The 12,535-nt window shown below is 58.4% G+C and overlaps 1 protein-coding gene across 2 annotated transcripts; it reads left to right on the top strand.

Moving 5' to 3' along the window:
* The first annotated feature begins 9,203 nt into the window (after positions 1-9,203).
* PSMG3 (proteasome assembly chaperone 3) lies at positions 9,204-11,036 on the top strand. 2 transcript variants are annotated; one of them, XM_044233457.1, is made up of 3 exons: positions 9,204-9,221; positions 9,707-9,943; positions 10,523-11,036. In XM_044233457.1, the coding sequence occupies exons 2-3, from the start codon at positions 9,728-9,730 to the stop codon at positions 10,673-10,675; spliced, it is 369 nt and encodes a 122-aa protein (XP_044089392.1). In that variant the 5' UTR covers positions 9,204-9,221; positions 9,707-9,727; the 3' UTR covers positions 10,676-11,036. The 2 variants fall into 2 exon arrangements, with proteins under 2 accessions (XP_044089392.1, XP_044089390.1); XM_044233455.1 differs by lacking the exon at positions 9,204-9,221 and adding an exon at positions 9,247-9,577.
* The last annotated feature ends 1,499 nt before the right edge of the window (positions 11,037-12,535 follow it).

Here is a 12,535-nt window from a genome sequence, read left to right as displayed (position 1 = left end):
TGTCCACAGGAGGGCCGCCACCAGAACAGAGTCTGTATCAGGTCTCCTCCGGACACTGTGCGCGGCGCCCCTCCCCCGGTGTCCCCAGCCCCCATGGCCACCACCCCCTCCCCAGGCAGGAAGGGGCCCGGATGCTCAGAGAAGGGCAAAGGGGGCCCAGCAGGCGTGGCCGACCCCCTTATGAAGCCATCGTACCACCATAATGAAGACCTCATGTACCTCCAGTGACACTTAGCAAATCCAGGCACAAATAAATAACCCAAGTCCAATTGAATTAACCTTCAACTGATCAGCACGGCTAAACAAATTATCCCGAGGCCCGAACGAGATTAAAAGGCCTGGCGCAGACTGGGATCATTTGGCGGGAGGGTTCATTGGCTTTAACGAGTTTAAGCCAAATCTCCGGTGTTCTCTTTTCTGGTTTCAGGGCGCTCTGCTCCCCAAGTGCAGGCTTTGGGGGGCCGCGGCCCCTGGGGGTGCTGCAGAGGGAAACCAGAAGCACGGCGGCAGGGAGAGAAAGCGGGACACCCCCCTTGTGCACAAGAGACTGTTGCAGGACTGGTTCCCGGGGACAATGACAGAGCCCAGCCTGATTTCCCAGGAGACCAGCAGGTGCTGGTAGCAGACACCGAGCTGTCCTTGTGGCCCAAACCCCCTGCAGCGCCACCGTGAGCCAAGCCCACCTTCCTTTGGCCCTAGGCGCCCCCCAAGTCCAAGGCCTGGAGTGGGGGTTCTCCCTCCCCAGAGCAGCCCCTGCCCGCAGCACCACGCATGGGGACCCCACACACACGAGGACCTGGAGTGATCAGACTCACAGACACAGAGAGCAGATGGCGGGGCCGGGGCTGGGGAAGCAGGCAGGGGTCCATGCGTCACGGGGACAGGGTCTCCATGGGGGGATGGAACATTCTGGAGCTGGACATGAGGACGGTGTCCCTGAACTGAACGCTGAGAAATGGTTAAAGGGTTAAGTCTTATATTGATTTTACCACAGTTAAAAATTATCCCAAAAAAAAGCATGTGGCTCATGATCCAACAGACAGGTCAGGAAGAATGAGGCAGGGTGGGCGGGAGTCCCCAAGGGGTTATCCACAGGGGAAGGAAGGCAGTGAAGGGGCTCTGGGGATGGGGCCGGCAGCTACCAAGGGCGCACGGGGTAGGGAATGGGAGGCTGCACTGAATCCTGACCCCACGCAGCCCTGGGTCCCCTGTGCCACCACCCACACACCGGGGACCTGATCCTGTCTCCCTTTTCTCTGTGGCTCCCAGGAAGGTCAGAGCTACACCTGAGACCCCATAATAGCAACTCTGGGGGGAGCAAAGGCCAGCGTGCACCCCTCTGTGTTTGCATCGTGGCCTTGACTGTCTAGTCCAGCTTACTGCTCCTGATTTCCGATGCCCCCATCTGAGGACTTACGTGCCTCCTGCTGCACGCACCTGACAGTCCCCCCAGGGAACTTCTTGCCCCTCTTACAGTGCAGCGGCACCAGGTCCGGCCCTCAGGATGGGCTCAGCAGATGCCGGTGACAACACCTTCAAGGTCTTTGGGGTTAGGTGACCGTGCCGCTGGGGGGAAGGAGACATTTAGATACGGCAGAGGCAGACAGAGATGGGGAGGGAAGGGGGAGCGAGAAGTTGAGACCTGAAGGACGGAGGGAGTGAGAGAGCAGATGGGCTCCTCGGGGATCTGCCCCCCCTGCCCCAGAGAAGAGACAGGCTGGAGGACCAGGGGGCGGGAATCGCTGGGGGAAGCAGAAGCCCCGCTTCCCTGGTGGGGAGTGAGGACCACAGGACAGACACCAGGGTCCCTCCACCCACACAGGGCTCTGCAGGCCTCAAGCGTTCTGTGGCCTCTGCTGCCCCCCAGAGGTATTTGCTGGTAACACAGGCTCTCTCCGCCCAGCCTTCCCTGGAGGGGGCCCGCAGCCCTCCTGCACCTCCTTCTGGGCCAAGACCCAACCCAAACCGCCTGGGTTCTCCATGGGACTGTGGGCACATCCTCGGGGCACAAGGATCCCAGGCCACGGAGGTCACAAGCATGCTTCCTGCCCCATATCCTTTCCTGACTATGAGAACAAAATACAACAGGGTCCACGTGTGCCGATGGACGTGGGAAGTGCCAGCACATCTACACCCGCTGCCCCTCCCCCCACCCAGGACCAGCTCCTGACAGTGTCACAACCAGCCTTTCCCACCAGGCCACAGACCCTGTGTGCCCAGGGCCCCCCCACTGCGGCCTCCCTCGGGCACCTTCCTCCTCCTTTCAGCCCCGATCCGCCAGTGCCGTTTCAGTGCCGACCTCTCTGCCGGGACCTGCAGCCACCGGCTCGCCACCTGCCTTCTCTCCGCAGCCCAGGGCCCTCGCGCCAGTTCCCGGCTGCAAATAGTCAGCCCGTGGGAGCCTGAGAAACCTCTCTCTCCTGGACAGACGGACGACTGCAGCCCCTTCAGGGCATCAGGCAGGGCAGGCCCCAGCGGCGGCAGGAATCAGACCCGTGTGCCCCGAGGGGCTGTGGGTGACGTGGTCCGGGCAGGGGCCGGCTGGCGCCGGTGGCAGGCCACGTTCTCCACGTGGGACCCGAGGCAGGGGGAGACCTCCCGTCGCTTCTGCCGGTCAGGGGCCATGTCTGTTTGCTCCTACATGGTGTTCACTCTTCCTTTCTGCGTAGACCCTGAGGCTGGTTTGCGAGGTATGGTTTCACGGGTGCAGACGAACCCTCAGAGTCATGTCAGCACAGCCACGGCCAAGGTGCCGATGGTCCCCTCTGGAGTCTGTTGTCAAAGCCATCCCTGAATCCCAACCAGCCCCGGGAACCCACTTTCGGTTCTAATAAGTGGGCCCTCGCAGAGCCCCAGAGGCGTGGTCGGGCCTCACAGACTCTGTACTCGGCTCTTTGCTCTCAGCCCAGGCTTTGGGGGTCCCCCTGTGCTATTGCAGGCACCACTAAGTCCTTCACCTCTTGCGAATACACAGCAGCCTCCCATCACATGGATGCACCCCTCTGTGTCGGCACGCCCCTGCCGAGGGTGCGTGGGGCGCATGGGGGTCTTTTGCTGGCTGTAGGCCAAGGAATGGCCCTGCCGGGACACATGGGAGGTGGTGGTCACCTCTCCAGGGAACCACTAACCCACTCTCCAGAGTGCCCGTGACATCCCACGTTCCCGCCGGCCCTGCACGCAGCCGGTTCTTACTTGGCTCAGGTCTGCGTCTTGTTGCATCTGGAACCTTCCAGCAGGGCTAAGTGTCTCCCTGTGTTATCAGTTCTGCATGCACAGGACTACAGGCAATTTGGACTCAAAATCCCCCCAAACACTTTGCGTCCAGCCCCCCAAATGCAGATATTCCCCTCATACCCCAGCCGACCAATCACCTGGTCTCCATCCCCTCGAAAGGGAGCATACTCACTAGCTCCCAGGCGTGGTCCTGGAGTTTCTGGTCGGCAGGTCCTCAAGCCGAGGTCGGCCCCCCTCGGGCCTCCGCCTGGAGCAGTGGAGCAGTCCACAGACGTGGAACAGGCTTCAGAGCCATGAGGCCGCCTCCCGCCTTCCCGGCCAGCTCCATCCGGTCCCTGCTGGGTCCCTTCTGCCACAGTCTCTGGGCTGCCTCTTCCTCCAGGGCCCCGCCCCTCCCGTGCTGCGCAGCCGTTAAGACTGGATGAGAGGCACCTGGGGGCCACATGGCCCATGTGCCCATTTTACAGTTGAGGGCTTACAGCTGGAGGCCCAGGGAGGGGAAGGGAATGGTTCAAGGCCACAGGTGAGCCCACCCTGGAGACCCGGGTTCCCTCAACCTTGTCCTCCTGGCTCCTGAGCCCCCCAGCCCCTCGAGCCGAGGCTTGGCGGGCCCCCCCCCCGAATGCGGTCCAGTCCAACAAGCGTGTTTTGAGGCCCCGTGGCACTCAGCACTGGCTTCCCTCTTCTGGTTGGAAACAGATCGGAAGCCGGGCCTCCATGCGGACAGGCGAGCTTTGCAACAGGTTCCACGCCGGGGGAAATAACCGCTTAAATTATTGAAAGAAAGGCTTCCCGAAATTGGGCATGGATTAAGGTTTCATTTATTAAGGAGCTAAACAAATACGTGGGTGCAAGGCCGTTGTCAGCATTTCTAAGGAGGCCAGAAAGTCTCGCTCTGGGAACAGAACGTTATACCGGCCAAGCTTTACTGAGTTCGAGGGGGATCAACGCGCCGCCCAGAGCTCCTGGGTCCAGGTGGGCAGGGAACCGGATCCAAAAACAAGGGGTTTTTTTAATGTTTATTGTGCAGCGTTAAGTGAAAACAGTCCCACCGACATAAAACTCTGAAGCTCGGGACCGGGTAGGCCACACAGCCCTTGCCTCCCACGGCTGAGCGGAGGCTACACCCAACGGGGAACACCATCGGCCTCCACGGGAAAATGATGTTGCTCCTTCTTACCCTGTGCTGCAGACGTTCCAGAAAAGATCTTTAAATGCTCCCTGGGAAGAGGATTTATCCCCTTTCTGGAGGAACCGCTCCCCAGATCCTTATAAACTGGACTCAGTTTTAATGGTATTCATTAATTTCCCTTGGGAAAAATTTGAATTTCACAGACACCCGGAGTTTTGTTTTTGTAATAAAATATATGCAATTGTCGATTGGTTACCTTTAATCTTTTTTTTTTTTTTCTCCGAAAACCTTGGCGGCCTGTGTTTCTTATATCCCCAGCCCCCCTCCCTCTGCTTGGATAAGCCTGGTTTGGAAAAAAAAATTAATTGTTCATTGTTTTCCAGAAAACCGGGTGCTGCTGAAGGTAATTTCTGTCTTGTGGAGAACCCTAATTAGAACCGCTTCTGATTCCGTGCCACTGTGTGTTCGAGGGTGTCCACGACCGCCGTGCATGGCATCACTCCCTGCTGAGGCACAGAAAGGGCAGACGTGGCCTGGGGTAAATGTGGGGCCCCCAGGGCAGGGTGTCCCCAGCCTTGGTGGCAGCTGGGACACCACGCAGATTCGCAGACGGCTGTGAGGCGGACATGCCCACGTGCCTGCCCTTGCCACCCCTGGGGCTTCTCATGCCCACTCTGTCCTAACCCTGCCCGGGCATCCTCCAAAACACCACCACCTTTTCCCAGGGACAGGATCAGGGCATGAGGAACTCACAGCCTTGGCAGCATCAGGGCCCGCAGTTAGATGTCTCCCGAGCCGTCTTGGGGGCATTAGGGGACCGGGCAGATGGGTAAACATGGCCATGCGATAATGTCAGCTCCCCACAAACGCCCCCAGTGCAAAGGCCACCAGTCGCACAAGGTCCCGTGAAGGGAAGGCAGCCGGGGTGTCCACCAGGCCCTTGCATGTGACCTCGTTGAATCCTCCCAGTTACCGAGCAACCAAGAGCTGGTCTGTCCGAAGGAGAGAAGCCCCCCGTGCCCGAGGGGCGTGCATGACCCTGGTCCACACTGTGCTGAGTGGATGGAGCCAGCCACGAAGGCCACGTGGCTTGTGGGGGGGGAGGGGCTTGCTGGCATTGTCCACATGGGCAAATCTGTGGAAACACAAAGCGGGTGCATGGTTTCCGGGCAGTTGGGAGGGTGGGGCGCTCAGATAGTTGGTTGGGTCCGTTAGGATCTCCTTCGATGTGGTTGCTGACAAGGTCTTGCTGACTTTCAGGTGTTGGGGGAGCTGCTCGTACATGAACTCGTTTCCCCAAGTTTCCACAGGGTGGTTGGTTCAGAGACAGGCGTGTGGCCCAGGCTGGTCTAGGGAGACTGGCCTGGATGTTCCCCGGAGATTGTGGGGAAGAAAACAACAGCAATCTTGGAGTTGAGAGATGGAGAGAATTGTCGAAGTGCCTGGGACTTCCCAGCTGCCCAGTGAGCCCGTCTGTCCTCCTTTGGAGCAAAGGTGTCTGTCCCCTCTGCCTGGAAGAACCCTAATGGAAACCCCTCCCCTCATGCAGTCCTAAGTCTCACCGCCTCACGGGGGTAAAATGCACTTATCTGATGCCGTGTCTCGGGCCTGCATCACAGGCATGATCTCCAGCTCTCCGAATCCCCGGGTTCTCGTAGGAGACTGGCCAGGACACGTGAGAGGGGCAATCATTTCCACAAGTAACACCTCCACCTGTCACACCGGCTCACTGCCGGTGTAGACACTGCGGTGTCTACGAGTCCCTCCCTTGGGCAGACTCCCGGGCCGCAGCAGAGTCCCTCGCTGGGGCAGACGGGGTTCGGGGGGTGGGGGGAGGCATGGACAGCAGAGACCCTCCCTCTGGCAGACCCAGGGACAGCAGCTCAGAGGGCCTCCTGCAGGCAAGGAGCGTGCAGACCTGCCAGTCAAGGGTCTCGGAGTCCCCGAGGCTGATTTGCTTTCAAGCCGTTCCTCACCCGGCATGTGGAAGCAAGATGTTACTCACCTGATGATGAGAAGACAGATGATTAATAATAAAGGTAATAAATAATGCATATATGTGTAAGTATGAAAATACGTAAAGTCAGAGCTAATTCCATAAAGCTCCAGGCCAGGCCGGCACACGTGGCCTCTCCGTTTCTGAGCCAAGAAGCTGAGGCCCATGGGGAAAGTTGCCCACGGCACCGTTAGTAAGGGCCGAGGGGGTAGATTCCGGAAACTTCCAAGGCTGACGTCTTGGGCACATGAGCCCACGGAGGGAAACAGAGTCATCACAACACAGAGCGTTTCCCAAATGCATTGACCGTTTACAAGACTGGGCTCCCTTGAAATGCCCCTCCGTCTCCCAAGACTGGGCCCCCTTGAAATGCCCCTCCGTCTCCCCCACCCCACGCACAGGCACAGAGCTGCAAGTTCTGGAAAGCACGCTGTGAGGCTGTGGGCGAGCGGCGCATGGGGAAAGACGCGAGATTTCAGAAAGCTGGTGAAGGTCAATACCAGGGAACGTGGCGGCAAGTGTGGGAGGGCCTGGCAGTGCCAGACAGGCAGGCGGCGGGGCCGGCTGCTGAGAGGACAACATTCCAAGGGCAGACGTGCATATCCCAAGATTAGGAGAAGCTCTGGGGTAAATGGATGGCGCCCTTGGACCACCCTCTTCCTTACACAGCTGGGAACGTTGCTGTTGGAGGATTTGTTGGAAAAATTATGACCCTGCCAAACCAACGCTTGGTTCTTTGGTGGCACAAATTAACAGAGGATGGCATTCATAACCTAGAATTCCTTGAATACAAGACAATTTCAAGATATTTTCTTTGGTCACCACTTTTTAAGATAAATTCTCGAACTCTTCTGCCCCACCGGTGACACTATTGCTACTTAGCTCTCATTTTAAGTGAACTCACTTAAGGGAATTCGCCTCCTTCTGGAGAATGGCCAACTGCAGGCAATGAGCTGGGCCCAGTTACTCTAAGTGCCCACGTCCTGCCCACACATCCACTCCCGCTGCCAGGAAGCCCCTCCTAGACTTCCCAGCTCCTTTCTTTCATATGCAGCCTCTTCCCCAGATCTAGACCAACAAACAGGCGACAGACACTGACAAAACTGCTTAAGTGTCATCAAGACATCCGCTGCTCTGCTCTTGCCCATCTTTTATGGTGAGAACTTTATGTCAGAGTTGGGTTTGGGGGGGGGAGGTGTCAAACTGTGTCTATTTGCATAGAGAGGATGCATGAATAGGTGAACAGCAGTCAACTCGCCTTTGGAATGTTTCCCACCGCAGAGCAAGGAATTGGCCATTTGCTTTGAGGTGTGTGTGGGTGGATGTGGGTTTAAATTTAGCTCCAACAAAAACACTCTCCAGAGAAATTGATACCCTTCCTCCTTTTTGAGTATTGGCACCTGGAAAGTCATAATCTTTCCCTCTGTGAGCCTGCTGCAAGAAAGCTCAAAAGCGGGTTCCTTTTGATTTTTATTTCTATTTTGATAATGTTTTGTATACATGCCTTTTATTTTAAGCCACCAGAAATCGTTTTGGAAGGCACATGCTTCATTGGACTTGACACGGGTTGTCTAAGGAATCATTAAAGCAAAGATTAGGGATGCCAAGGCTTCCTACAGGGCTCAGTGGGGTGGGCAGACCAGGTGGAGGGGAACCGCACCCCCACAGGGACTGTCAGGAAACTGGAGGGCAAGGCCTGGGAGTGTGGGGTGCTGAAGTGCTGTCACTCACCTAAGGAGGGGTCTGCAGGCTCAAGCTACCCCAGTATCAGTGCAAGACTCCCCCACCCTGACAACACACTGCCAGCGTGGAGAAAGGATGAGCCCTCAGGGGCTGTCAGAGGAGGGGGTGGACCAGACATCTTCTTGCCACAGGGGCCACCCTGGTCCCTTCTTATCCCTACCTGGGCACCTGGGCGCAGAGCCCTCAGACCAGTAACTCAGGGTGAGCAACAGAAGCCCGGATCCAACCCTTACCAGCTTTAGGACCCGGGGCAAGCTTTCCCAACCTGAGCAGCCTGTCTACAGGACACTTTGCACAATGCCTGTCACCCACCGCAGCCTGAGGAATCTGATGGATGGGAGCCGGAAGGCTGGCTCAGGTGGCCCCCCAGGGCTGGGGCCCACGGGAGAGTGGGATGGAGGGCTCGCGGGCGCCTGCGCGCGCGCGCGCACACACACACACACACACACACACACACACACACTCTCTCACACACGCAGAGCTGGGTGCCCCCGCGGAGTGGGGCGGTAAGCTTGCCATCCAGACTACCTCGGGAGAGTGGGGAGGGCTCGCCTCCGCCCCGCAGCTCGCCCCGGGAGGGCTGGGGTCCCCGGGAGAGGGGACGGAGGGCTCGCCCCCCCACGGGCCGCCCCCGCCCCGGAGCCCTACGGCCTCGGCCTTGCCGTGGGGCCACCGCGCCGTCCCCGCATACCCGCCCGGGTCAGCAGGACACCCCGTGCCCTGGCTCCGGGATAAGACTCCCGCCGGACACACCCAAGTCCCTGTGCCCGCTCTCCGTGGGGCGACCTCCGCACTGCTCCGCTCCCACAGCCCCAGGGCCGCCACGTGGGGTAGGGAACCCACAGCCAGGCAGCCCCCCCGACCACCGAGGACACCACGGGGGAGCAGCCAGAGGCCGGGTGGCCGAGACTCGCGGGTGGGGGATGCAGCCCCACACCCAGAACCGCCGTCCCCTCTCCGCAGCCCGGAACCGCACCACTGAGAAGCCAGAGGCCCCGCCGGTACCGGAAACCCCCAGGCGCACTTCCGGTGGAGTGGGCCGCAGGGCCGGTGGGCGGGGCCCCTGCGGGGGCGGGCCCGCGTCGCCCACCGGGCGTCACTTCCGGGCGCGGCGCGGTGAGCGCGGGCGGCATGGCGGGTGGGATGGGTAACGAGGGCGCCCCGCGGGGCCCCCGGCCTCCCGCCGCCCTCTGCCCTTAGCCCGCGCGGGGGTGCTTCCCTGTCCTGCGGGGGCGGTCTTTTCCCAAGCGGAAGGGGATGCTCAGAGGGCGGCGGGGGCGCGGCCCCCTGCTGGAGCCCGGGCTTGTGCGCCTGCGGCGGGTGGGCGTGGAGCCTGGTCCGGGGACAGAGACCAGCGAGTGCCCCGACGGCCCGCCTTCTCGGCGCAGCCCGCACGTCTACACACGCGCTCCCTGGAGCGGCTTCTGAGGGCTGCCGGTGAAGGCGGCGGGCACGCGCGGGCGCCTGCTCGGGTGGGTTTGCTCGGGTGGGCGTGCTCGTGCCTCTGTGCGAATACCAGGCGGTGCTAATGCTGGAGCACGAGCACCTCCGACACGGTTTGAGTGACCTTTTTTCCTCTCTTTGCTTGGTAAACATTAAAGTGCCACTGAAAAGGCCCATCCATGGAAGGCAAACCCTTGCTGACTTCCAAACAGAAGACGGAGGTGGTGTGTGGGGTCCCCACGCAGGTGGTCTGCACATCCTTCAGCAGTCACATCCTGGTGGTGGTGACCCAGTTCGGGAAGATGGGTACCCTGGTCTCCCTGGAGCCCAGCACCGTGGCTGGTGACATCAGCAAGCCCGTGCTCACCACCAAAGTCCTTCTTGGGCAGGACGAGGTAAAGTGGTGGGAAGGGGACCCCACGCTGGAGGGAAAACTGCTTGTGTGGCTGCGGGTTGTGAGTAGGGTCTGGAGCCTGCAGGCTCCATATTGTTTTCTGAGGCCTATGTATCTTTGAGGGCACTTGGCCTGCCCTTGGTGCATGCTTTCCCAGCGTTTTATCTAGCAGAGGTCACCTGCGTTTTCCCAGCGTTTTATCTAGCAGAGAGGCAGTACTGATTTTGTAAAATTTGACCCTCTCATGCGACCTTGGAGCCGGTGAGATTTGACAGACCCCACGCCATCCCTGTAGAATACCTTCCATGATTCCTTCTGGATGACAGCCCGCCAGAAGAGAGCAAGGAATCATAAGGCACCAAGGAAATGAGTGTAATGGTGCCTCTCTAGTGTTTTGTTTAGGACTGGAGTGTTCTGAAGTCGGTTGAACGCTAAACCAGTGTTGCATTGAACTTACATGGAGGGGGTTGATTATTGAGGGTGCAGGAAGTCAGGAGGGTTCCTCAGGGACACTCTGTGAAGGCACTAAGGAAAACATATTTGTCACAATTAAAATGGTTTCTCTCCTTCCCTTTACCAGCCTCTCATCCACGTCTTTGCAAAGAACCTGGTGACGTTTGTGTCTCAGGAGGCTGGAAACAGAGCGGTCCTCCTGGCCCTGGCCGTGAAGGACAGGAGTGTGGAGGGGCTGAAGGCCTTGAAGGAGGTGATCCAGTCCTGCCAGGTGTGGTGACCTTGGAGGCAGCAGCTGCACCTGCTACTCAGCGAGCCGAGGGGACACGCGGATACTCTCTTGATATGGAAGCATTCCCTCGGTTAGGCGGGAGGAACAACTCTGGCTTAGCTCTAGAAGTTGGAGGAAATACGCCCGTCCCAGGCAGACCTGTACTTTGGGCACTAACGTACCCGCGGATGGAGGAAAGCTGAGGAGTGTGTCTTGGGGGATTGTGAATGGTTTTTACTAGGGTCCAAATAGCTGCGTGTATTCGAGACTAGAGATGAATCATTAGGTTGGAGTCCTGGCCCTCCATGTGCAGTATCTGTCATTGAAGGAAATTTTTTTTATTCACAATAAACATCTATCCCCCAAATAATTCACCAGTCTTCCTGGCGGTACTGAGAACTAGCATCCCACGGTGCAGGACACTATGCGGAAGTGGCAGGAGACCTTGTTTAGCAAGGTTCACACGCTCTACACACTTCTTTTGCTCCTCCTTCTCTGACTTCTCTGGACAGCTATGAACTTCCATTCCGCAAACATCTCTTACTGTCCTGCTACATGACAGGTCCAGTGAGGCTTCGGGATGGCGTTTGCCCTTGCAGACAGCAGCTTGGACCCTCTGGGCTGGTCCTCATCCCCCACTAGTGGCGCGTCGCTGTGTATGTGCCGTGTGAGTCCGCCCCACAGGATCGGAGACCAGAGGGGATGCGGGCTCGGGGTCTGGAAGCTGGGGTCCCAGTGTAAAGAGCGGCACCCAGCTAGCTTGGTCAGTGGAGCATGCAACTCAGTCTCGGGGTTGTGCGTTCCAGCCCCACGGTGGACCTGGAGATGACCTAAAAATAAAATCTTAAAAGAGATCTCTGTACAGAAAACACCTTGGGTGGCGTCCATGTCCTCATAAGATCAGAAGGGGATGTTTTTATTTGGTTTCCCTCAGATTCAACAGCTTCTGAGACCCTGAAGTTCTTGACTTTAGAAACTCCTCTCCAAGAGGCGATGAAACAACTGGTTCAACCTGCCAGTCTGGTCTAGAGGCAAGCATGAGTTTGCTGAAGATGAGACAGAGGGAAGGTTTTCAAGGGCTCATTCTGTCAGCAGACAGTGCCTATGAAATACCACCATCAGGGGCGCCTGGGTGGCTCAGTGGCTTAAAGCCTCTGCCTTCGGCTCAGGTCATGATCCCAGGGTCCTGGGATCGAGCCCCACATCGGGCTCTCTGCTCAGCGGGGAGCCTGCTTCCTCCTCTCTCTCTGCCTGCCTCTCTGCCTGCTTGTGATCTCTCTCTGTCAAATAAATAAAAATCTTTAAAAAAAAAAAAAAAAAAGAAATACCACCGTCAGTCCTGTCCCGCTGGGAGCACAGACTGGCTGACCGTGACCGCAGGAGTCACCCATGGGACTCCTGCCAGCTTCCCAGAGTGGGTGCCGATGCTTGAGCAGGGAAGGCCCCTCATGTTGCTGCTGCTGCAGGGAGCCTGGGTGATCAGGGGAAACAGGCAAGCCCGTCCCTGAGAGACACAGGACTCCTTTGTGGCCAGCTCTGCCCCACCTCCCGACCTCTTGGGCAGATTGCATCCAGCCTGGCTGCTCCTACCTGACCTGTGTCCACACTGCCATTCCCCCGGTTAGATTCTGACCCTCAACCCCACTTGGTGTGTCCCTCGGCAGGACTGCGACCAGGGCCAGGTCTAAGGACACAGGAGCCGACTGAAGAAGGGAGGAGATGTTCACACACATGTGGACCCCCAAGGCCTGGGGTGTCCCGATGGGTGGGGAGGACAGCAGAAGCAGAGGCCTGATATCCTCAGATTAATACTTCAAAGCAATAGTTATGCAGTGCTCATCTAAAAATTAGGTGTTTGTGCTGTGGGAT

The sequence above is a fragment of the Neovison vison genome, chromosome 14 (assembly GCF_020171115.1).
Source record: "Neovison vison isolate M4711 chromosome 14, ASM_NN_V1, whole genome shotgun sequence".
In the NCBI taxonomy this organism is placed as follows: domain Eukaryota; kingdom Metazoa; phylum Chordata; class Mammalia; order Carnivora; family Mustelidae; genus Neogale; species Neogale vison.
Note: the sequence above shows the minus strand (reverse complement) of the source record. Positions and strands in the feature narration are given on the sequence as shown.

What these genes read in the sequence shown, in the direction of transcription:
- PSMG3 (XM_044233457.1), top strand. Translation starts at nt 9,728, where the DNA reads ATGGAAGGCAAACCCTTGCTGACTTCCAAACAGAAGACGGAGGTGGTG. An exon ending in TCCTTCTTGGGCAGGACGAG is followed by an intron (nt 9,944 to 10,522) that starts GTAAAGTGGTGG and finishes TCCCTTTACCAG; the next exon opens with CCTCTCATCCACGTCTTTGC.